Below are 26,328 nucleotides of genomic sequence, written 5' to 3'. Positions count from 1 at the left end.
AAGACAAACCTCAAAGCTGGCTCTTTCCTGTGAAAAATGACTGGCATTTAGAGACGTGTGCTGGCATACGTTCAGTCGTAACAGTTGGGGAAAAAAAGGATGTTTAAAGGAGTTAAAGGAGTCTTGGGGTTTGTGCTGCTGTTTGTATGCTGAGCACTTTGCTGTCATGACTTCAGGGGAGCAATGTGACAGATTTTAGTTGTATGCACTCGCTTCTTCATATTTAAAGTACTGAATTATTGTCCAGGGAGAGACCCTGAAACATTTGATTTCACCAAGAGATTCCTAAGGGCTTTCTCTGTCTGTGGGCTTCCCAGTGTCCTCTCCAGCTTTCTCAGGGTGATGCACAATTTAATGTGCATTAATTAAATATCATCAGTTTAATGATGATATTTAAATGCTGTTATTTTCTGTAGGGAGACCTGTCACTCTTGCAGAAAATCAGGGTGACTATTGGTGCAATTCAGTGCTGTGCTACAACACCCCAAACTCTCTTTTCTTTAGGGCTCTTCAGCCTCCTGCCTTTGGGAATTTAAAAACTGCAAAAATACTTTTGTTCACTTTGCCTACACCCAAGCTGTGTGGAGATGTTAAATGTGAGAGGACATTTAATCACACAGGTCAATACAGATTCAAAATAATCTCAACTCTCCCATGTGCCCAACCCTGCCTGTGAGCTCTGAGCCTGGCTTGTGCCATGTTACTGTTGGAAAGAGGAATACACTGTAGAAAGGAGAAAAAAAAATAAAAAAAGGCAAACCAGCAGGTTTTTGTCCTGCTCAAGTTGTCATCAGGGCATTTTTATGAATCAAAAGTGTTCTGTTAGGGTTATTTTGGTAAATTGTTAAATAAAGAATCACACAGAGCTTTTAATAGACCTTTCCTCTATAGTCACTGAATTTTGATAAGAAGTGTGACAGTAATAGTAGTTATTTAGGGAGATATGCTGGCACATGGACAAGTAATTTGCATATAGTCACAAGCTTCTTTTATTGAAATATATGCTTTAAGTGCTAGTAAAAGGCACATGTTGATTTGGCCTCCAGTGGAAATGAGTCTCCTATTTCCTTCCTAGGTTTGTTTTCCCTGAGAGTTATGGAAAGGGAGGATCTATTTCTGTGCACCTCTTGTTATAAAAATAAACCTTTTGTTGTGAGGGAGGTGAGCAGGGGCTGGAAGGAGAGAGTGAGGAGGAAGGAGGCTGCAGGGCTGGATTCCCAACAGAGCTCCTCCAGCAGGGACCAGCATGTGTGTACCTGCCTCTGTCCTGGTTTTGGGTTGTCCCTCATGTGAGCCCTGATAAAGCTCAGTTACTCTAGAGCTCATTTTATCTCATTCCTACTCTGCTTGTACCTCCTTCCCCTTGCTGCTCATCAGCTTTCCCTCTCCCCCTGCTCCTCGAGGTGCCAGAATTCCCAGGGACCTTCTGGTGGGATTTGGAACGAGACAAATTATAAACCAGACACAGTCAGTGGTGAGGAAGTGTCCCAGTTGCTGGTGTGATCTCAGCTGGTGACACAGCGCCTTCCAGGAGAGGGATCCAACTCCAGGATCTTTCTTGGAGCCTGGTTTGAGGCGCACATCATCGCTGCAGGAAGCAGATCTTTGTGCACAGGTGTCCCTGGACAGGTCTGCTGCTCAGCAGGTGTTTTTTTGCACTGTAAAGATCAAATCTGATTGTCCCATTCTGGTGAAATCCTACCAATTTGACTGAAAATGTTGAAAGGGCCTTTTTGCTCGCACAGGTACAGTTGCAAGCCACAATATTTTGAAGGAAGCTCAAAGAGTGGAAGGAACTTGTGAAATATATTTGTAAAAATACACCCAAACACTTCCTCCTTCATTTCCTCTATACATACTCATCATTTTTCTTCCGTTTTAGGATGGCAGAAGCAAAATGAAAGCAATACTTTCATAAGCTGGAGGCAGGTGCAGGGTATTTTCTCAGTAACTTTCACTATCAAATGCTATTTTAAGATGCTTGTAGCAGCTGGTCGTTCTCTTACTTCTCATAGTTACTGTCTGCTCATAAATGTTGAGAAGAAAGCCCTCCAGATTGTGAAAAGAGGCTCTAAGGAGTTAAAGTGCCCCTGTTCCTCTCCTGCTGCTAAGTGGAGGAGGATGTGTGCTTGTTTCATGTGTTTGTGAAAAATGAAACTCGTCATATTTGAGCCAATTAAAAAAAAAAACAAACCCAAGCATGGGATCTAAAAGCCCAGAGCCTAAAAAACCATGAATCTGTGAAAAAACCCCAAACCTAACCCAAAACAACAAACACTAAACCTAAAATAGAAAATATTACTTTAGGTGCCTGTATTATCTGCATGTTACAAACAGGCTTTTTTAAAGCTTTGTATTTATCCTGGGTGTTCTGATCTTCTGCAGAGACTGTAGATTTCTTTCACCCCACATCAGGAAAATAAAGCTGGTTTGTTTTGGTTATCTGGCTTCCATTGAAGCATGTAAAATTGTTTCTCGTGAAGCACTTGTTCTAATTTGGCTGACAGCAACAGGTCAAGTCTCTATTTTATTTTATATATTTAAGTTTAGCATCCTGCTAGGCTCTGCAATTGAATGTGTTACAACAGAACAAGAGAACAGCAGGATCTGTATCCACAGACTGGTATCATCTGAAGCCCTACAGGGAGGCTTAAGCTCGATGGGAAGATTTGGAAGCTGCCCAAGCCATGACCCTGCTTTAGCAGCAAATCACCTGTGCAGTGAAGACTTTACCTGCACTGCATCAGTGCACTCCCTGTGATGCTTGTTAGTGCTAAAAATAATTCTAACACTGATTTCCCCAGGGTAATTAGCCTGTGCAGAATCAGATTGAGATCAGACTCTTTTTTTCTGGTGCCTTATCACATTCAAGTCCAGGTATTTCCATATGCTGCAGGGAGAAAAGGCTCTCTGGGATTCTCCACGTTGTGCTGTTTGGAATTCAGTGTCCCTTGCTGCCTTCTGGGATCATACCCAGGGAGGAATGGCCTCAGGCCCACCCAGCTCAGCCTTCCCCTTTGGACTTGTTTTTATTCTTCAGAGGAGGCACAATGCTTGCTTGAAGGTGTTGATGATCCAAGGAACATCCTACCTCTGTTCTTTATATAACTGGTGCTGGGTCTGGAATGCTCCAGGGCAAACTGGTAATGCTGAACAAAGGGTTACTTTATTTGGATGATATTTTCTTATCTCTGCGGCTGTTGGTGCTTAGCATAAAGCATTGCCAGATATAATGTACTGAAATAAGCCATTGCAAAGAAGGAAGTGTTGGTTTCTTTAGAAAAAGTCCTTTCATTCCTAGTAATGGTTTGTATTTGGCTGTGTTTGAGCTACTAATGATATTAAAACCTGGGGTACTTGGTATGTTCTGTTAGAGAAATAACCACCCAGCACATACAGTGGTTGTTCAGTCAGCAAACAGCTATCTCCCTGATATTTTCCTTTCTCTCCCAGAGAGGAGTGGTTTCATTTATGGCTCATAGAGCCAGAAGACTCAATTTATAGCAAAAAGGCAGAAGAAAAATATGAAAAACAGTCCTCAGTCCCTTACCCCCCTGCTCCCTTATCACCTTCTCGTTAGCCTTGTCTCTCAGTGCACTGAATTCTGAAATTATAAACCTAATGGAGGCTATAAACTCATATTAGAACTTTCCATAGCCAAATATTGTGTTGCATAACAGAAATGTAATTATCTTTTCTTGTAATTTGTACAATGTCTCATGCATTAGGTTTTAAGTTAGTGAATGTGCCTGACAGGCAGAGATTGGATCCTATTCCAGAGCAGCCAGAACCAACAGAGCTTTTACTCTGAGGGGGTTCCATTAGTTTCTTCCAATTTGAACCTGTGTTAATATGAATTCAAGTGAGGAGCATCTTCCTAGCAGCCTCTGATGCATGTTTGAGTAATTTCTGCTGCCATGGATTTAAGTGTTTATTAGCATTTAGTTGTAGCTGAAAACACACTGACTGAATTCAAGCTCAGAGGTGGCTGGCATGCACACTGAGCCAAAGTTTTCACCTTAGATAAACAAATGAGTGCAAGGATTATTAGATTTAATTAGTCTAGAGCTGTAATAGTGCTGGTGTGGTGCTGAAGTGTGTTTTTTGTCATCTTGGCTGACTTTGAGGATGATACTTTAAAAATATTAACCAGGAGAATCTTCACTGTGCACTTCTGAGCGTGCATAGAATGGTTCTATAGTGAAGAAAGACAATTTCTTCCATAATTTCAAGTGTGTAAATCAGTTTGGGTTTGTTCAGTTTATTTGCTTGGTTATATTGGGCGCTTTTACAATGTTTTCAGAGTGTCTTGCAGTGTTTCTCACTTGTGGCTTTGCTGGCTTCCTGTCAAGACAGTAAGTGAAGCAGAATTGCAGGATGATTTCTCTAGGCTTTCAATGGCATTTGAAATATCTCTTACAGCCACCTGGTAGAACATCTAAAAAATCGTTTAGCTCTAAATATTATATGAATTTAAGGGAGTGCATATGGAGTGTTTTACTGAAAGAAACCAAAGCACATTAAAAAAAAAAAAATCTCAAGGACCATAATTAGAAGATACTTAAGGGAGGATAAAATGTTAGAAATAATTATTCAATCATAGTGAGCTGTGACCAACTTCTTTGTCACTAATCCTTTCTCTCTTGTCCATATTGCCCCCAAAAGAGGAGGAGATGGCAAAATAAAAGGATATAATAAAAATGACAGGTGCAATCAAAAGCAGTCTCTCTGAAGGAAGAGATTAAAGTATATGAATTTTTCTGAGCATTTGAGATTTGGCAGCATATTAAAGAGAAAGCTGAAGGAGATAGACTGAAAACACTATTTTTTCTTGTTACATAAGAACAAGGAGCCATTCAATTAAATCAAAAACAACAGAGTTAAATTGATAACAGGAAGTGTGTCTCTTTGAATGCTTTCTGTTTGCAGATTTTTGCTGCAATGTGCCATTGAAAGGGGAAGAATAAAGAGGCCAAGCTTAGACCAAGAATTTGGCAAAGTATGTTTTTCTCTGTGGTTGCTTAGGGAGTATTTGGCGATACAGTTGGCCATGAACTTCTGAGGCTGAGGAAGAAGGAGGGAAAACTTGTGGCCTGTAGAGGATAAGGACTACATGAACAACATGTTGCTACCAAGAACACACTTTCTACATGCAAGGGAAGATTTCTCTCTCTTCAAAATAAAGTATTGCTATTGATGCTGCTCTGCATGGAAGAGAAAAGCAGAGGAAATGGATGTAGGAAGAAAGAAGAGTTGTGTGTGAATATGGGCTGGCCTGGCAGGGGGTACCCCAGTGATCCTGGCACCACGGGGGAGGAGGGTGGTCCCCATTCCCAATCTTCCAGTGATCTCCCTAGGGAACATTTCTGGTCGTGGTGGTGACCTGTGTGTCTTCTGCTTGAACTGAGGAAGTGAAAAAGGGCCATTGGCAGGTGGCTGATGTCAAAGTGCATTTGCCCTTCAGACTGTATTTACCCTTTTCTCAGATGAGAAACATTGTGCATTTGTTGTTAATTGTGTATCATAGCCATCATTTGGGTTAATTTATTTGTAAATACAATGCTTATATAAGAGAAGCTGTAGCTGCAGCAGGAATGTGGGTGTAAAGGTTCAGGGGCAGAGTATGGTTAAACTTCCAGGCAATCCAGTGACCAGGGATGGGCTTTTTTCTTCTGTGGCCTCAGTTCAGGCAGCCTGCTGCTTGCTGTGCAGCAAATATCACTGATGTATTGCTCCAGTGTAGGATTTGTGAGATGGCAGCTCAGTGGAGCCATCCCTGCTGTCTTGACAGAACCCTTTGAAATTTTCTTTTAACTTCTTGATTCCACTGTGTTTCTGCCGGACTTGAGGAGGACTCTGCCCACTCTGGGTTAAGTGCAGGTGGGTCTCAGAGACACAGTGTGGTCCCTGCACCATCCTTTCTGAATGAGCATTTCTAATCAGCAACTGAGGCAGTGTAACTGGGAAAAAGAACATTTGACTTGGTGAAAGCAACTGGAAAAACCGACAGGAACAAGTCTGCTCCTTGGTAACAAAATCTCAAAGCAAACAAAATAAAAACAACGGCAGTGGGTCCTAGAAGTGAGAAGGGGTGGAGAACAACAGGAAGGGAACAGGGAGCTGTAAGTGCCTTGGGAAGTGGATGTTGAGCTGGGCTCTGCCTTTATTTGCAACATCTTGGCTCCAGCAGGTTTCAGTACAAGTAGGCGAGCCATGCAGAGAGCACTAGCAGAAGATGAGTTGTTTAAATGACTCCCAACAGAGTGTTTCATAATGTTTTCTGCAAACGTGGTTATCCCAATAACTTCTGTTGCTGGCACGTGATGTAACGCTGCCAGGGACGACTGGGGCTGCCTTGTCAAGATTTTATGGAAAGAGGGAAGGGCCTAAATGAAAGCTCTCATCTGGTGTGAGCAAAGCCAGCCATGTCTGGGGTGTGCAGGGCATCCCTCCATCCCCAGTCAAACTGAGCTGGCATTTATGGCTTTTCTCCTCCCTCTGTAAATCTGCTGTGCTTCAGCCTGAGTTCAGTGAGAAACACAAAGGCATGGTGGGTCTTCCTGTGTGAAATCTTCCTCTGTGAGGTTCAGAAAACTGTCTTTACTTAGTGGTAGCATAAAGACAAAAAATTCAGTTTGTCCATGTGCACTTTAATATTGTGGCTGTGTTAAGCTGATACAAATACACTAACACCCATTCCTGTTTGGGCAAAACCTGTTATTGCCTTGTGATTGCATGCAATGCCATTAAGCTTATTAATTTACTGTATTGAATATAATAATGCTGATATTATTTATTTCCAACATAAATGGGGGAGGGGAGAATTGTGCAGCTTTAGTTACACAATAAATGCAGTTAGAGAATTCTTTTGTAGATTCCTGAACACTCTGTAAGTGTGGTGAGGTTAGTCATAAAGTTATTTAAATAAGTTATTAAGTAACTGGTTATACAGCCTCATTCAAATTAATGAATGCAAGAGTAGATTTCTTTGAAAGCAGGCAGTAATTTCTCTCTGTGAATTAATCTAACAGTTGTTGTGTTTCTGTTGCCTGTCCTGGTGTTTTTCCTACTAATCAGGAAAACAGTGGGACGTCATTTTTTATCGACTATGCAATAGTTAGAAGGTAAAGATGCTGTGAGTTTAGGAAGCAGTCCTCATGTAGTTAATGGGTGTATATTTCTGAGGTCATGGGTATGTACTGTAACCGCCGGGTGTTTGACTGCAAAGGAGTAAATCTGCAGGTTTCACCAGCTTTTTCCTTGCTGAGTTTTGATGATGATTTGACCACCTCTTTTCACAGAATAAGGGTGATTGCTCAGCTGTTAACCACGAAATAGTCTGTCTGTGAGGATATTCCTGAGCACAGAGGTGTTCCTGTTCCCTTACCATGTACATACAGTGAATTATTCTATTTTAGCTCTTTTATTCCTGACCCTCCCAGCTGTGTAAATGCTCACAGTGAATCAACTCAAAAGTGAGTCCACCAGTAGGTTTTCAAAAGTGATGCACCCATCCATTTTTGTATTATTTTTCTCTCAATTGCCTACTTTACAATCAAAAATAATTCTGCAGTTTTCACTGACAGTGGGTTAATGTAAGGGAGTATTTTGGGGTCCACATGCTCAATGTGCCCTCTTCAGCCTCAGCTGCTTAGTTTGTGGAGCTATTTTTCACATGTGCCACCCTGCAAGAATTCACGTAGCCTTGGAAATAGCCAACAAAGCCCTGCGTGGCCTGGGAAAGTGGCAGCAGAAATGTCAGTGCCAGCTTTACCAGCCTGTTTCGTGTGCTTGCATTATCACGATTTAACTCCCATCAGTAAGATTTGTACAGAAACACTTTCAAATTGGATAAATCTCAAGTTTTCACAAATCAGGGCTTGACAGAAGAAGAAATACAATGTCCCCTCTTAGCAATCATGAAGTAGTGGGCAGATATTGCATTTTTGTGTAGGAATAAATACTTGCTCTGGCTGTTTTCCTCCTAAATAATCAAACCTACCCACCAGATTGTAGTTGGAAGCACTTACTAATGTGACATGCTCTGTTTTAACTGTTCAGAGAAATGACTGAAAGTTTTAAGATGAGACAACATGAATCATAGTCTTGAGCGGCTGTTCACTTTTGTGATTGACTTGCCTCCTTCCTACGTTCCTTTTAGTCACCCTGGGAATCGCTGAAGCTGTTCTGTGCAGGAGGCTTTGCTGAGATTCCCCTTGCAGCAATGGACTTGGATAAACAATCCGTGTGGGGATCCCTGAAACAGAAGACCCGGCCGTTCCTGCAAAACCTGAGTGTGAGGAAGACGAAGAAGAGGTCTGGCAAAATGCTGGAGAGGAAGGGCCACTCCTTGGACCGCTGTCTCAGTGTGTCAGTGCCTGACATGCTGGAGGTGGAGACTCTCGTGGGAGAAGAAGAAACGACTTACTCAAGTGCTCAGGTGTTGTCGAGCTGCTCCCCCAAGAGCTTTTCTAGGTCTGTGGTGTCCCTGAAAAGCAGAAACGCTTCGGTGACGGCAGTGGGAGAGGACTGGCTGTGGGCGTCACAGCAGGGGACACGGACAGAGGTGACCGTCACCTCCCCAGACACGCAGGCTGTGGGCATTCACCTGATGTCCTCACAAGGAGCTGAGGCCGTGGGTGGCCCCGTGTCCCAGGGGAAGAGGAGATCCAGCGAGGACCTGTTTGAGCTGCTGCAGAGCTCCCGCCTGAGCGCCGCGCTGAGCGCCGAGGGGACAGAGGTGGGTGCTCGCGCAGCCCTGGGGCTCCGTGGCCACCTCCTGTGGGCCCCTCATGCTTCTCCTTGATTTTCTGGCTTATAAAGGGATGGAGAATCCAACCAAGGCCAGGTTGGACAGCGCTCTGAGCAGCCTGGGGTAGTGGGAGGTGTCCCTGCCCATGGCAGGGGGCTGGAATGAGATGAGCTTTAAGATCCTTTCCCACCTGAACCGTTCTGTGAGGAGGGGGCTCTGTTCAAGGAATGAATGAGCACTACAAATAAGCCTAAACTTTACATGATATAGGCATAATGCAAGACTAATTCAGCTATCCTTCCTATCAGTCTGGGGCTGCAAATAACACTGCTCCAATTTTTTTATTCTTTTATTATTTTTCAGTTGTTTGTAATGATACTTCAGATTTTTCAGATTTGTTGGAATTGCCTGCTCAAATCAAAAGTTGTTGCAGTTCTCTGAGCTCTGAAATGAGGTGCTGATACATTTGCTATTAGTTAATATAGTTCCCAGGATTGTTATATAGCATAGTCAATTTGCCACCCACCCACCCACTCAAGACACTGATGAAGGCAATAGGTGAAAGATGGCTGTGAGCAAGGTGAGCTCTGCCTGGAATTAAGCAAAACAAGCACATGAAGGGGAACAGAACATGTAGCATCGTTCTCAGGACTGTTTTTTGGGGTTTTGTGGTGATGATTTAAGGAGGTGAAGAACTAAAATGTTTTCTCTGCACTCCCTGTCTTGTCCCCCTTTCCTTCCCCCCTTGCCTCTGTGGTCAGTATTTGTACATAATGTCTGGACATAATGTCCATGTGCAAGAGGACCAGAGACCAGTACTGTCATGAAATGAATTCCTGCCTGGCCTGAGCAAATCGGGAATCCTGAGGAGCTGTATGATAGCTTCATTATATAGACAGCAGGTGAAGATTGTGGCTGAAGGAAACACTTCAGGCAAAATTTGTTTCATTTGTATTTTGTGGAAATATGTCTGCTCCTGTTGAGTTCTCTCTGGGAAGGTTTCATTTTGGACTTTCTGAGGCCTTTTTCTCATTGCCTGATTACCTGTTACAGTTGTGGGAACTGCCTCTGTAGTAATCGAAGATGCAAAAATGGGAACTGAGCGTTTTTGTTTCAAGTCCTCCCTTGGGAATGGGGATTTCACAGGTTAATTGTTTTTTAACTGCACTGTTCAAAAGCATGATTAGCGCTGATGTGGGGAAAGTGGTCCTTTCTTTATAAACTGCTTGTTTTGCATCTCAAAGGCCGTGTATTCCTACCAAATGGGTGTTGGCTCCCAGTCTGTTGTGATGCAAAGTGTCAGACTGGTAGTTACTGAGCATCACTTGCGTTTAGTGTTGCTAAATTGTTCACAAATTGGTTTCATCTTGCTGGAGTGTTCATTATTTTGAGGGGTACTTAAAAAAGCGACTGAAATAGTACAGTGCTTTGTTTCTCTGCTCAAACGTTACTCAAAGTTGTAGCACTTCATTCGGTGTATAGTAAATATATGGACTTTCATTATTCTGGAAGTTTTACCAGATTGTTTTAACGACAGCAGCAGTTTTTTCATGCTGTTGTACACCAGAAACCCTAATCTAAAATCTACCTCAGCACAACAAAGTTTGTATTAAGTCCTGCTTTGATTTTGGGTAAACTGAGTGTCCTAGGAGAATGAAGTACCTGTATAGTGATGAAATAGCTTAACCTCAAGTCAAGTTTCATCCAGATGCACAATCGGAGTCTGGCTTATTTTCTGCAGCATTTACATCTTTCCCTAAATGTGTATTTTTATATTTGCTAGTGTGTGTAAATAATTTTGTATTTATTTGTATGGCAGATCATCTCTCTCTCTGATCGTGTTTCCTTACTGTAATCTGCCTCTAGTGCAATTTATAAAGATCTTTTCCCTCGAAAATAAAAGGAGAGTGAAGCAAAGGAAAGTAGAAATGAATAAGAAGTATTGAGCAAATTTAATTATATTGAATCTGGTGAAAAACAAATTCAATATTGGAAGGTGTCCAATGCAGGGAGGTTGCAACTAAATGATCTTTAAAGTCCCTTCCAGCCTAAACCTCAATATTCTATGATTCTATGACAACTTCAATATTCAGCTTTGCTTGTACTTAACTGAACAGCTACCAGATTTGTGCTGTGTGTGCCTCGGAGGGGAATAGTTTGTTACAGAGGATTTTGGTCCCTGAATGCTGACTGAGGCTGCTCTGAAGAGCAAAGAGCTCGCATTGTTCTTGTGTGAGCATCATTCCCTGCCCAGGGATGTAAATCAGATCCCTGGAACAAAACAAACTAAAAAAAGCAGCAAAATGTAGGTTGAGCTTCTTTTCCCCCTGAATTGCTTGTCACATGCCACCTACTCATTTCCTGGTTGTCTTTGGCCACCCGATATCGTGAGATCCTCCCCGAGCCTCGTGGGTGAGATCAGTGTGTGCTGGTGGCTTTCACACTTGTCTGAACTCTCTGCACAGAGCTGTGGGTGCTCAGCACAGCCCATCTTCACCAAGGCTCTGCCCACAGGTAGCATTTTTCCATTTATCGAGAGATTTCCTCTCTGTTCCCCATTGCACACAGCTAGGCGAGCCTGAAGAAGCAAGTGGAGTTGCGTTGAATCCCTGTGTGGTTTGGGTTGTAAAGAGTTCCTGTAATGCCATTTTTTTGCCACTGGATTTTGTCCATGGCCAGGTGTCACTGCTGAAGTGCTCTCTATCTCTAAAGATATCTTTTTGTCTCCTTGCCAACACTTGGCAGTGAGTCACTGGCAACCCAAAACCTTGTCCTGCTGCTGATGCACTCAGTGGTCTTGCATTTTGAATAATTCTTCTGCAGAAAACAAGGGGAGGCAGAGGTGGCAACACTTGTCAAGAGGAACTTGCAATTTATGTATATTCATACATCTACACGAGCTTGATTTGTTTTCATTCAGATACATTTGGGGCTGTGACCCCCCTGGGTGTGCCCACTTTTGTTTAAAGTTGACAAGTTTCACCGTAGTTTAATAAAATCCAGGTTTCACTACCATGTTTTCATCGAGACTTTTATCTATATTCAGTGATCTCATTGCAGTTAGCTACCTAGAATAACAGTAGTTTATATTATGTGGAGCTAAAATTAAGAAAAAAAAGGTTTTCTAGTTAAAATTATAATTGTTTTCAGTATCTGAGGATATAATGCAAGTAAACAAAAATCAGAATAAAGACAAAATCATAATTTTGAGGGTTGTTTTTTAAAATAAATGATATCAAGCTAGCCAAGACGGTACTTTAAAAATTACTATAATTTCAATGCATTTATTTGATCCCGTGTTTGTGCCATGCAAAACAAGCTGTAAAGAGAAACCATTACCAGTGCCAATGATGATGCCTGAAGGAGATTCCTGTGAAGCCAGAGACTCCAAGAAACACTAAATTTAATGCACATGAGTGAGATTTTATGCATGCTAGTCAGAAAATTCAAAGTTAGGGTTCCCCTAGCAGCTGTAACTCAGCTCCGTTGTGTGAGAAAATTCTTCTGCTGCTCTTTATGATGATAATTTTTCCACTTTTAATGTGTTTTTGCAAGGTGGCCAAGTTATGATTACTGTGGGAACCATAAAGTTAGATTTTGTCTGTCGTGCAAGGGAAATCTTACTTGCAATGCTGGATTACTGTACTTCCTGATATGTAATATATGTATTGCGGGAGGAGGAGGAAAAGAATTGCACAAAGGGTATTTATGTTTATTTCAGCATGTCAATACAGCTAAGATTTATGTACTTTGGTGCAGGAGCTGGTTGACTTTTAAATGTTTCTGTAGTGCTGCACACAATGCTGCTCTCATCGGAGAGGTTTGGAGGTTACCGCACTGCACATGAGAACACTTTCACATGAGGATCGAATTCCACCTTGTGTGCATTTCTGCAGGCCGAGATTGTCCTTAGCATAAATCTTTGTGTTTTGGATGGGCTGTGACTGCCCTGCATCAGACCAGAAGAGTTTCCCAGGCACGTAGGTCCTCTCCAGCTTAAATGATGGCCATGGGCTGTTGGAGCAGCCACAAGAGCGTCAGAGGTGTCCTGGCTGATGAAGCACTTCAGAGAACTCCATGCTGGGCCACTGTAGCCTCAAGTTTTTGGATTAGGAAGAAATGTTTGACTTCCTCTCCTACAGATAAAAAGCCCTTTGGATCTTCCAGTTACTGCAGGAAGGTGGGGGAAGTACATGTTCCTTGTATTTTTTTTTCTCTTTTGTCGTGGTTTAACCCACCAGGCAGCTAAATATGACACAGCTTCTCTATTACTCCTTGCTCAGTGGGAGCTATCATATGCAGGAGACAACTGGGGGTAGAAGGTAAAAAAAAAGAAAAGGAAGAAGTAATTATTTTAATAATATTTTGTGTATTATAATATAAATATATTATAGCATAAAAGTCTAAATATTTAATTATATTAATTATATATTTGATATATATATAAATAGTATTTTCATAAAAATTAACAACAGTTAAAATATTCAAAACAAGTGATGCCCAGTGCAATTGTTTATCACCTGCTGACTGATGCCCAGCCAGTTCCTCAGCAGAGGGACAGTGCTTGTCCAGCAACAACAAAAAACATCAGAGTGTTATCAACACTGTTCTCACCATAATCCAAAACAGAACACCATACCAGCTACTAGAAGGAAAATTAACTCATCCAAAACAAGGCCACCTTTCCCTTGTACAATTTCTTTTCCCTTGAGCATTTTTTTTAACTCAAACCAAACAAAAAAGCTCCAAACAAACAAAAAGAAACACCAAACACGAAACCAAGTAAAAAAACTATTTAAAAAACCTTTAAGTGGAACTCGCTTTTCGGATGGTGAAGGAGAAGTTGTGGTCAAGTGAGAGCAGCCGGCCGCCAGACACAACAACCTTCAGACATCAGGAGAGTTTGTGATAAGGACCTTCAGCAACCAGTGCTGGGGAGGAGAAGAAGAAATTTATTCCTAGCTGGAAGCAGGCACTTATTTTTCCTGGACTAAACTCAAGAGACTAAGTGCAGTTAATGTAAAACAGGAAAAAGAAATATATATTTAAATTATCTATATGCATAAGGAAGAGCATTTCATTCATAACACGTATGTATGAGTAATTTCTTGACTGATGCTAGGAGCAATTTCTTTCCTGTATTGTTGTCTAATTCATTGTATCTCTTGTTTCATAGTACCCGTGTGGAGAAATGGATTTTGACTCTTCCCTATCATCTCAAAATTTTGATGACCAAGTGGTAAGTTCTGTTATTTTGAAGCTTGATCAGCAGCACAATTTATTTTAGCTTTAGATTCTCTTCTTCTTATAAATTTAAAAACTCATCAGGTGAAGAAGCTATCTAGAGATTTGCCCAGTGTGGGTTTTGCTTTTTTTTTTGAGAGAATTTTGTGTGTTTATGGGTGGTTTTGTGTTTTTGCTGTTGTTTGGGTTTTTAGTAGTTCGAAGTGGTTGCTAATGTTGTGAACAGACCCATACATTCTGGATCTTTTACAGTTCTCTATAATATCTATGCTGTACTGGTAACTGATGAAAGCATCAGCATAAATACTCAAATAACAGTGTGGGAACAAACTGGATTAAAGTAAATACAGTAAATAACACAGCTGTAGGCTTTGACAGACAGCAAAATCAGTTTTAGGGCAGTGTGAAAAGGCATTGGCAGTTCTGCCACGTTATTCTCATGTTAAACATGTTTGCCTCGTGGATTAACTTCTCTACCTTTGCCCTCTGATAACCTCTCAAGTGCTGTCCAGAGCTGTTTTCACAGAGTGTTCTGGCTGGAGGATGATGCTGAGGTGTGTAACCCTGGCAGCACATTTGATGAGCAAAAATTCTCTGAGTTTGCTTCTGCTAAACCTCACAACCAGCACTGCCTGCCGCTGGGCTTCTCTCTTTTGGAGCTGCACAAAGAAATGCTGTCCTCTCCTCTCAGTAGCTGTGTGAGATGCATTCTTCCTCGTGAGGTTATCAGATGGATGCAAAAGATTCCATTATCCTTAGGGGTCTCTTCCAACTTGAGAGATGCTATGAATTCACAAGAAACAGCTCGGAAAAAAAAGTGCTGATAAGCTTTGGAGAGCCTGTGCATGCATTTGTGATTGTTTTATCACCACTCATTTTCAGGTAAAACCCTCTGTTGAACATACTTGATGCTGATACTTACCAGCTTGCACAGTTTAGTGAAGCCTGGGAAAGAAGTAATTTTTTCTTTCCCTTCCCCTCTTTTTTTTTTCTTTTTTTTTTTTTTTTTTTTTTTTCCTTTCTGTAAAGGATTGCCCTAAGGAAAGAACAGAACTTTGTCTCTGCAGCACGGGGAGCACACCTGCCTCATTTATGATGTGCTTCAAGAGGTGTGTGACTGATTCCTTTGTTCTCCTTCAGGCTCTGGAGGAAGCAAACGACTGCCTGAGTGACCTGCCCAGCCCCTTTGCCTACCTGCTGACCATCCACCTGAAGGAAGGCCGGAACCTGGTTATCAGGGATCGCTGTGGTGAGCCCTGCCTTTCCTCTGCCTTCCTTTGGAATTCACACAGCTCTCCTTTATCACTGACCTCAGCTTGGCAGCAAGCTGGCTGCTTATCTGCAGTGCAACAAGGCTTGTGTCTCTCCTCCAGGTCAGGGCACTCAGGGGTTGGGTTTATCCCTCCTGGATACACAGGGGAGGGAGCTTGCTGCTCCTCCTGCCTGCCTGGGCAGCTGCAAAGCTCCTTCTTGGCTGCCCTTAGCACCTCTACCCATTCAGGAACTGCAAGAAATTCTCTTTCAGCTTAAAAAAAAAAACATCCAAAGAATAATCAGAGGTTTATTAAATGATGGAGCTGTTCTTAGCAGTGCTTTTGGGGTTATTTGCAAAGATGTTAATGAAAGGGGGAAACCACAGGAGCAGGGCTATAAGCCAGCAATCCTCTCTAACCTGGGATTGTGACTGAACAGTGACAGCATGCTAAAAACCCAAACCCCACCCTCAGATGATGTATCAAATAAATTGTAAATTATTTTGGGAATTCTTGGGAAAAAATGTGTGAAAATGCCTGCCCTTAACCTGGCTTTTCTTCAGGCTGTTGAAAAGGAGGAAAAATGCTCATAAGCAGCCAGTCACTTGGTGTGGAGGGAGGAGCTGTCCTCCAGAGGCTCTGTGCAGGCTGTAGGACTGTGAGACAGCAGCTGTGTCAGGACCTTCCATCTGAACCTGTCAGAGAGCTCTTCCATACATCCAGTCTTGATTTCATATTTTTTCCTGCATGTAGGAACAGTTCTGGTAGCTTTGTCTTGCAAAAAGTCTGAGCAGCTTCTTTTGAGGTGAAGTTTATGAAGTTATCATGGGGTTTATTCATTTGGTTTTAAACAAAATAAGTTTGCACAGCCTAAAGGCCTGTGAAGGTTTGTACCTGGAGGGGCCTGTCTGATTTAGGCTCTCACGTCAGGTACTCCTTGGGATTTCTGTTATCTGGTACCTCACTTTTTCTATGCTGGTTTTTCATGGCTTCACAAAACTGTAACTTTTGGTTGAGTGAATGCATGTTTTTCCTACCAGTTTTTGGAAGGAGTGAAGCAATACTTAGATTAAGATCTTTCCTGGTTATAGAGAAGCCTGTATTTCCTAGCAGTGTAGCAGTTCATCAGCTTTTACTAGCAGGCTGTACAAGCCAGGACACATCCAACTGTTCCTATGAAAAGGATGCTAGAAATGAGCAATTCCAGCAGAGTAGTATTTCTAGAGAAGACAGAGCATACTTTGCTCTAGGCTGTGTTTTGTTGTGTAAGAAAGCAAATGCTTGTCTTAGTGAAGCATTGGACAGCATAGTGAAACAACATAAGGGGGAAAAAAAATCCCTTTTGATGAGTCTTTGTTGCTTTGTGGCAAATGACCTCTCATTTAGTAAACTGAGTATGTGAGGTGATGCTTCCTTCAATAAAACTGCTGCTTTTTATTGCACAGGCAGCAGGAGGGGAGAAAACAGTGACTTGATGATTATTCATCAGTCACCACCATGCTGCAGTGGTGGCTCCTTAAAAAAATGAAAAAGCACACTGTGGATGCCCATCGTTATAGGCCTCTGCTGCCACTCTGGTTATTGACATCTTTGTGTGATGCTGGGGCTTGACCTACGACCGCTGGGCTTTCTCAATGTGCGTTTGGAAGTGGGAGGTTGTCAGCTCTGCTCATCTCTTCAGTGTGAGAAAGCCTCAGAGATAACTTGTGGGCTGGGAGTGTGTGACTTCTCTCCCCCCCACCCTGCTGTGCTGGGTGTGCTCTGAATAATTTGAATTTAGCAAAATAGTCGGCATGGGCTGAGTGCAGAGTTTATGCTCCAGCATCTTTAGCCTAAATAAGGGTTGAAATAAGTCTTGTAATTTTCCTAAATTTTGATTTTCATTTAGTATGCAATCTGTGATTCATTTGGAAAAAATCTCAAAGCAGTCCTCAAACCCACTAGTTTACATTTTTTGAGGGAGTTTCTTTACTTAAAGATAAAGAAAATGGTATTTAAGTGTGGTGTCTTCCACACACCTTCTGCCTTCTTCTCTTGATTGCACTTTTCCCCTTAATTTTATTTTACATCAGTTTAAATAGCTCAGGCTTAGGGGCTGCAGTGCGGGTGGGTGATGCCCTCTCCTGGCAGCTGAGTAGAGTTTCTTGCACTAATGTTCATCCTGTTTCTGCCCGTTTTGTCCCAATATAAGTATTTATCTGTGTGTACATATAAAAATAAATCTAAGGTGTGTGACCAAGGAGGAATATTTCTGACACTGGAGACAGCTGTTGCTAAAAAAATCCTGGCACTACTCATCAAATTAATAGGTTTATCCCTGAATTTACTCATTATATGCTTAACAGTTATTAATTAGAAAATAATTATGCTTGGCCAAGCAAAGGTGAGCAGGAGTTCTGCTTAGAACTGCAGGCTGTAAGACCACCACAATTTCACTTTTTTCCAACTTTCTCAGTATTTTTTCTGACTCTTTGCCTCACTATGTCCTGCTCTTTCTAGGATATGTTCCCTTTGATGGGATATAAAGTCCTCCTTCACTTGACCAGATTTTTATTACATGTTTTGTCCTCTTCATAGTATTGATCCTGTTAACATCTGCTCTTTCCTGTTTTTTTCTTCACTTTTTACTTCTTGCATTGCTTTTTATCTGTCTCTTGCATCTCTCCAGTCCCTGACTTTCTGCAGCCCCTCTCCTGGTACTGCTCCCTTTAGAGAGGGTGCATCAGCCCAGGAGGCTGGTTCAGATGCATGTGTTTCCTCTACATTGCACAACAATGCAGAAAAGAAAAATAAATCAGAGTTTCAGTATTTTCTTCTCTTCTTTTATCTATTTTTTGAAGGGTAAGTGAAAGAAAAAGCCTCTGTTCAGCAGCACCCAGTACATGTGCCCCAGCCAAGGAATCCAGGTGCTGCTAGAGCAGGATCTTCGTTGTGGTGGAAAGAAAAGAAGCTCCAAAAAAACCCTTTCTTGGGTCAAAATCAGTGTCTAGGCATGCAGGATGAGAGAGGTGTTACCTGTTAGTCATCAGCTTGCTTGGAGTCTGATTTACTTGCTTACAGTCTCACCCAGTCACACAGCAGAAACTGCCTAAGCAGGTGGTAAATTTGGCATGTTACCTGGGTGCACCTTTGGGGTTAGACAGTGCAGGGGTCCTACATTTCTAGTTCCTGTAGGGGATGAGCCAAACGTTGAAGCTTATGAATCTCTGTGTGTTTATACACAGCACCAGAAGGTCAATTTTGATGTATTTTTTTATGGTATTACTGTTATTAGATGTGTTTCTGTGATGGCAAGGAGTTTGTGTCTGTGTAGTTTTAATACTGCAGGTAGTAAGAAAGCAGAAATGTATTTTTTTGATTAAAAATCTGTGGAGCACTGCAGCAGCTTGGCAGGCAGGACAGAGAGATGATTATTCTCTATCTCATTTGGCTTTATAGAAAATCACTGGTCCTCTTAAGTGTTGGCATCTTGTCGCACCCTTAGTGGTTTTATGGTCTTGTTGACCCTTGTTTTGTGAAGCTCAACTTCAGGCTTTGAGCTGGGAGAGGCTGGAGCCCGTTTCCACCTGCTGGTTCACCTTCCCAGGGCAGGATGATGCCTCGTGGTTGTTTGAGTCAACCTAAAGAAGTCTCAAAGGTCCTGCTCCCCTTTGACACGGGGGTGCTGTGACTGTGCACGTTGCTCCTGGTGGAGTCACCCTTACAGAGCAGTGAACAAAGTGATGCCACAGCTGTAAGGAAGGGCTGCTTTCCTTCAGGTGGCAGACCCAGCTCTGCTGCTGTAAGAATAAACAGAAACTGGGTTTTGAGTGCCTGGGAGAGTGAGAAGCCTCCCCATCCCCATTTCCAAATCCTGTGCTTTTGAAGTTCATTTTTCATCTGTTAAACAGTGTGGTTACAGGAAACACAGTTCTCAAATGTGATGTCAGCTGGTGAGTGGCTGTGGCTGGTGTCTTCTTTCTTTTTCTTTCCCCTTTAACCACATGTTCCAGCCTGAACTTTGTGTGTGTCTCTTTTCTACCTGGTTTTGTGTTCTGTAGATCTTTTTTACAGGACCTTTGTGGCCTGTCTCTGTTTCTTCCTTTCAGGTTTCATTTGTTTCCTGTTGCTGCACTTCGGTTTTCTTCTCCTTCCTTTCCTCTCATGACAGAGGCAGCTGAACATGGGAAGGGAGCAAGGGGAGCAGCAGTAGTACGGAAGATGCAGTGCCCTGATGGGTGCATCTTGCTTTCCTTCTCAGCACATCATTCTCTGCTTTCACATCTCACAGCCCCCACTACCAGAGGGTCCTGGGGGCTCCCTGTGAGCTGAGCTAGAGATCAGCCTCCCAGGGACAAAATAAAAGGAGAGAAAGGTTGTAGAATAACATACATTTTTAACTTTCAGCAGTAGTGAGCCTGCAGGAACCCACTGCTCATAGCTCTGGTTACCTTCTGGCTATACAGGAGTTAGACCTTGGTGATCCCAGTGGGTTTTGCCAACTCAGGGTATTTTATCATTCTGTGATTCACTGCCTGGGTCCGTGCAGATACCAGAGTGCCAGAGGAAGGGATGTGTGTGTGTGCTGTGCTGGGTATTTGTCAGCTTAGAGCAAGTAATTGTTTGGAAAGCAAATGCTCAGAGCAATTAGGCTGAATTGCTCTCTGCAAACACGCTGATTAATTCAGACTTTCTCTGTTTTCAGGGTATCTGCAATTAGATCATTAGGCCTTCAGATTTATTAATTATTGCCATGTATTAGGCAACTTTTCTCACTTCTTTTTGAAAGGCGCAATCATGGCTCATTTACAACTGCTGAGAGTTGGAACGGTGCTGAGCACTCGTTTGGATGTTTTCTGGATGCCCTGTGGCTCTGTGAGCAAGGGCTTGTGCTGAGAGTGCCTGTCTGTGCCAAGCCCAGTTTCTGGAAGTGCAAAGTGTGTGTCTGAAACTTTGCCTTGTACCCAATGATCCCTGTGAGCATCCTGCCTGCACTGGCGTGGGAAAGGAATGCACTGAGATAGGAACCTCAGAAAAACAGGAGGAGTTCAAACAAAAGCAATTTATGTGTCTGGAGGAGTTCAAACAAAAGCAATTTCTATGTCTTCCCATGCTTGTAATGTTAAATTAGGTAATGTAGGAATGATAGCATAGAAAGAGAATATTTGGGCCCAGAGAACAGCCTGTGACTCCTCTTGTGTCAGAACTGTAGTTTAGAAAACAGGTTTCTTAAACTGTTCTAGCTCCATCCGTTGTCAGAGCTGAGTCTTGGGGGGCTCCTGCCTGCGTTAACAGCTCACACTGCATTTCCTGGGATCTTGTAAGAAGATTTTATTAGTGTGAAGACTCAGAATACAGGAAACAACACTGAGTTGGGGTTGTTTAGCATGCAGGAGAAAATGCTCCAGGGAGATCTTGGAGCCTCTGCCAGTGCCTACAGCAGTGTTCAGCTGGACTAATTCTTACCAAAGACAATTCTGTGCTTTATGTCACATGTCCCTAGTGTATGTCACATGGCATTTTGGTAGATTTTTCCTCAGTTCCTTTGCTTTTGTTTTTGGTGTTTCTAAAGTGTCTTGAATAGAAAGTGCTTTATCTGCATCTTTCTTTCTATTAATGTTAAGTTCAGGTATTTTTTCCCCTCCTTCATCCTCCCATCAACTGGGAGTGGGTTTGCACACTTTCTTCACACTTCTCTGGTGTTTTCTCTGGTGTTTTTAATTTATTTTTTTTTTTTTTTTTTTTTTTGTGTGGTGATTTTCTTTTTAGGTTTGTGTGTGTATTTTTTTTTTTTTTCTGGTTGGTTTTATTTTCCCCTGGAACCTTTTGGGACTCTGCTTGTTTCCAAGCAATGTTTCATTTCCATCTGGCCACGTAAAACTAGCTGGGCACAAAACTTTCCAAAATCACCTGAATTTCCTGCCAGCAGAATACTTTTTTCTTTCTGATTTCCCCTTGAAGCCTTAATCTTGGCTGTTTTGCTACAAGGATGTAGTGGTTTTCTACTTAAAAAGAAAAATGTGTGTTCCATTTTAGAATGTCTTTTACTCCTTGTCGTAAATAACTCCAGTGATTCTATTTCTAGGAAGATTTTCAGATACTTATTCTTTACATGCATATAAAATAAATCCTTAATTTCCTTCTTCAGATTAAAATTTAGTTTTTTAACCAAAACTTAAGATGGTCTAGGTTATATTTCACACTGCTCTTTGATTTTTTCAAGATTTTAAGGCAATTTGGTGGTCATTTTTATTTATTTATTTATGGAACGAGACTTGTTTCATATGCTACATTTCCAGTAAGTTTGCTCCCATAAAACAGTGTGTGGCTTGAAATTATATTGGGTCTTCTGGGTTTGTTGGGTTATTTTTCCCCTTGCTCTGAAGCAGTGGATGTGATCCATCCCTCGGTAGCTGCTAGAGGGCAGCAGTATCCATTTAAAAACACCTTTAACAGTTTCTTGGGCTACTAAACCCTCTCTTGCTGCTCTGTCCCAGCAACTTTTTGCTCACTGAAGCTTTCTGAGGCTTTAGGTGATGTCTGGTCTGCCTGCACTCATTGCTTTTTAGCGTTAGTGGAAGAAAATAGAAATTAAATTGGTATTATGCAAAGGAATTCCAGGGAGCATCACTACTGAGATGAATGTTCTTTCTCTCATGGGGAAAAAGGCCTAGCTGATGGAATGATTTTTTTTAAGAGGTCAGCCTTCCTTTTTACTCTTATTTGGTTTGCTTTAGGCTTAGAAACAGATTATCTTGGCTTTTTTATATATATTTTGTCCATATATTTTATACTGTGTAAGAACCTACTTCTTTCACTGCACAATATATAAATTAACCTCAAAGCATCTTGCTTTTCCCACCAGAGAGATGTATTTTGGGGGTAAAATTCTCAACTGGTTTTAACAAAAATGCAGTCCCCTCTTGGTACTGCTACAGCTGATGTGAGTGAGACCTTGCTTTCAGAAAAGCCTGCATGCACGTGCTTAAAAGTTGTTGATTCAGTTGCCTTCACTAGGAAATGGATGGTAAAAAGCTGCTTTTTTTTTTTTTTTTTTAAATTGGTCTGGCTTCTTCAGAAAATTATCCATTTCTGTCACAGTTAAAAGAAGATTATAAACAAAAAATCCTTTTTTTAGACTGGTTCATCTCTAACATCACCAGGCTCTTTTCAAGAAAAGTTATGTTTTTCTGCCTAGATTGTAGATTGTCTCTTATAAATAGCTTTTAATAGACCCAGACGTCTTTCTGAGCTTGAATCCAGAAGGCTTCAAGCCCTGAATTCAAATGCAGTCAGTAATTTGCAGTCTGCGCTGTTCATCCCATCAGGAGAGGCTTGCCCACCTGGCTTATTTCTCATTCCCTGTCAACTATTCTGCTCACCTGGATGCAGTCTGGGGTGTCTTAAAGGAAACCAGAACCAGACACAATGAGCAGGGAGCTCCGCCAGCATCTTGGGAACGGCCTGGAGCAGGCCCGCGGGGAGGCCGTGGTGCCACCTCCATCCCTGACATTTCTCCACGGCCACCCAGCCTCACCCCAGTGACCAGCAGTGGCCCCCAGGTGCTGTGTCCCACTGCCCAGGTGACAGTCCAGCTGCTGGCTGCCACCGAGGCACCGTCCTGTCGTTTGTAGGCCGCGGCAGCCGCGCTCCGGTGCCGACCCCTGTCCCGCTCCGGCCTAGTTGAGATGTCACCCCCGTGACAGCCCGACAGGCGAGCGCCGCAGGAACCCCCCCTCCCCGCTCTGCCACAATTATTTTCCCTCACAATTAACACCGGTGCTAACTTGACACCTTTCCCTTGTCTGGCTTTTGTAAGCCGCCGTCCCCCTCTCGCCGTTCATCCGCGGCGTTAATATTTTCCGCGGCGCGGATGCCGCCGCTCACCCGTGAAGCCGCTGGAACATTATGGAGCTGTCAAGATAGCAAGGGATTACCCAGGCTGCCTTGCTGGAGCAAGTGACACCACTGAGGCCCCGCTTTGAGATGTTTATTTTGAGAGTAAGCTGACAAGCATGAAGGCCTGATCCCAGAGTGGCAATCTTATTTAATTAAGGGCCTCTTTTTATTATAGCTTCCCCCCGCCCCCCCCCTTTTTTTTTTATGTACAATGTAGACTATTATATAAACAAAACATATATTCCTTTTATAGATATGCCTTTCCTATATATTCCTTTTATATATATTATTTTTCTAGAGATGTGTATGTTTCTATATATAAATATGTGTAAATATAAAGGAAGAGTTTATTAAAAATAAATACATGAAAATGATCACTAAAGCCTGGCTCATATGAGCAGTGCTGGGCAGCCCTTCCCTCCCCCACCTTTTATTTTACTTCACTGTATAACAACCTGGAAAGCTTTTCAGAGCAATAATGCAATTGGGAGGCTTACTTAGCTATAGTCTTCCTGCTTCCCATCCTCAGAGAAAGGGCTTGGAGTTTTCTGCTTGTTGGTATTGAACTTGCTGGCTGTTTGCTTTTATTCTGTATCTCCTATTTTTCTCTCTCTTTTCAGGTTTTGCCCTTTTTCATGGGTTTTTTGTGCCAAAAGCAGATGAGTTATGGCCATAAACCACCTGCCTCTATCGTCTCTTTGTGCTTTCATTTCATCACTTGCTTTCCTTGTCTTGGCCAGTTGCTATTTCATGCACAGAATAGGTTGTGAACATTATTATTATTCTTATTTTTAATTATGCAGTTTTGTCCAGCTTACCCCGTTAATAGAAGTCCGTGGATTTTTTGCTTTTTTTTGGTCTTTTAAAATCTTTTTGAAGTGACACCAAAGAGCTCAGCACTGTTATTTCTTAATTCTGCATCTTCTGAGGACTGCTGCCCCCCACACTGTGGGACTATGATCTATCTGTGTGTTCCCACTCCTGGAAATTGTGCTGGTTTTAAGCTGGATGCTTTGTATAAGAGTATAATCATAGTTCTGAGAAATTTTTAGGGAAAGGTCTAGTCCTAACCCATCGGGAACAATGAGAATCTGCCCTCCGACTTTCCTGGCTTTGGATCAGGCCCTTACTATTATTCTCTCTGAGAGGAGAAGAAAAAGAAAATTCTGTTTAAGAAGTCTGCAGCTTGCTTTTTTATTTCAACAAAAAAAAAAAAAAGTTTTTTTCAACAATTATTATTCAGGAAAAGGATCAGCTGCAGACAGTATTTGAAAGCCTGATATTTTGAAACTGATATTTTCCTTTTGTGAATGAAACACTTTCTGTGCAGAACGGACCAGGTTCTGCAACTCTTCCCTTTTGAAATTAAAGCAGAATAAAAACTTCATATAGTTCTTAGAAATATGTCTGTCTCCCAAGAGCACAATTCTTTACAGTGCTGCATAATTCCAAATAGATGCTTACACATAATTGTTTTTTCTTGAGTTTAGGTCTATCTTACATAACACTGATGAAAACTTTGGATGTTTAGATACAGATTTTTCACATACAGGTGCACCAAATCATTGGCAAGACTGAATAATGCTCTTAGGCTGGGTTATCCTGGACTGCCATATATTTGTTGGGCCAGTGGGAGCCAGGGAGGAGAAGTTCAGATTATTTCTGACTCTGAACTCTGCTGTAGAAATCAGTCTTTTCCTCCAGCAGCCCTCGCTGCAGGCTGGGGGAAGCCAGGACCATCACCTTAGCTGTTACCCTTCTAATGAAACTGAACTGTTAGGAGGGAAGTTTAATTCCAGCTATAATGTACAATACAGAAAATACTGGATATGACAGGTGAATGGCACCTAGGCTCAGTTAATTGTAGATGCTGCTACATCTCAGTTTGATTTTTCCCCTTTATTTGCAGCTTGTGAAGATTTTTTTTTTCAATAAAAAATTATATGAATAACTAAATCAACCGTCATTTAGTTAAATCCTCCCTGTGCCTTGTTCCCCCTCTTACCTGGTGTCCTGCATGGTGGCTGGTGTTAGTGCAGATGCCACCAGTTTAATAACAATAATTAAAAGTTGATTCCCTCTTCTGTTTTCCTTTGACAGATGCAAGTCTTTCTATTGCTGCTGAGTGGCACGAGCCTCACGCTCTGTCCATGGACATCTGCTCCATAAAAACAAGGGACATAATTGCCATGGCGAATTGTGCCACTTGGATTAAAAATCATGTTACCTGGACAGTGCTTGTTTTTACAGAGTCTGTTCTCTGTGTGGTTTTTATCCTGAGATGATGAATAACGTCGGTATTTTTTTCACTGAAACCCCAAATTGGGTTTTAAGTAAATTGGCAAAGTGACACCAGTGATGAAATCCTGACGGGTATTTTAGCTATTGTTACTGGTTTCCTTGGAGCTCCTATCCCAGTTACGATGCTCTGGAGTTTGGTCCTTTGAATATATTCCTAGTCACAGCATCACATTTTCTCTCTTCCACTGTGTCATTAGTTGGCCTGTAAATAGTGCTTTAATGCTGCTTCTGTTTGCTCTTTTACCAAATTAAAATTTTAACAGAGTTGTTAAACAACAATTAATGTTCTCTAAAAATGAAACAACAGAGATCAGGCAAACAATGAAGGTTTTTTGGTTGCCTGCTTTCAGATAACTTTCTGGTTTTGTCTGTAAATTTCCTGTATGAATGAGCAATTTTTATATAGGTAATTAAGTATATGCATGTATTTATAAAATAGGTAATTACCATTAACTGTTTTTAATTATTTTATGAAAATACAATTTAAGGTAGTGGAGTTGCATACAGGCATGCTAATCTATTTTTTATTTAATATCACAGGTACAAGTGACCCATATGTGAAGTTTAAACTGAATGGCAAAACCCTCTACAAAAGTAAGGTAGTCTACAAGAACCTGAACCCAGTTTGGGATGAAACTGTTGTGCTGCCCATACAGACCCTCGATCAAAAACTCTGGATCAAGGTAAGTTTTGGTCTTTTGGTAAGATTTTTGAAAGACTGGCCAATATTTTTTTAAGCAATTATTTTCAGCTTTAGAAACATACTGATTTTTATTCGCTGTAGCAGCACAGCATAAAACTCAATCCGATTTAAGAGCCTCAGCAATTTCAAATTAAAATGCACATATGTCTTTCCCAGATTTTACTTGCATGTTTTGCTTTCCGTCTGTAAAAACCCAA

General features: G+C 41.8%; 1 protein-coding gene across 1 annotated transcript in view; it reads left to right on the top strand.

The window, feature by feature from the left end:
- The window catches only part of MCTP2 (multiple C2 and transmembrane domain containing 2), a 117,727-nt gene that overhangs the window by 7,413 nt on the left and 83,986 nt on the right, over nucleotides 1–26,328 (top strand). Inside the window, exons 2-5 of the mRNA XM_058847241.1 lie at nucleotides 8,162–8,740; nucleotides 13,929–13,991; nucleotides 15,137–15,245; nucleotides 25,969–26,111. Coding sequence (XP_058703224.1) covers nucleotides 8,225–8,740; nucleotides 13,929–13,991; nucleotides 15,137–15,245; nucleotides 25,969–26,111 — 831 coding nt within the window. The 5' untranslated portion in view covers nucleotides 8,162–8,224. The remainder of the gene's footprint in view (nucleotides 1–8,161; nucleotides 8,741–13,928; nucleotides 13,992–15,136; nucleotides 15,246–25,968; nucleotides 26,112–26,328) is intronic.

Source organism: Poecile atricapillus, chromosome 11 (genome assembly GCF_030490865.1).
Source record: "Poecile atricapillus isolate bPoeAtr1 chromosome 11, bPoeAtr1.hap1, whole genome shotgun sequence".
Taxonomy (NCBI): Eukaryota; Metazoa; Chordata; class Aves; order Passeriformes; family Paridae; genus Poecile; species Poecile atricapillus.
This window is presented reverse-complemented; position numbering and strand designations above follow the sequence as displayed.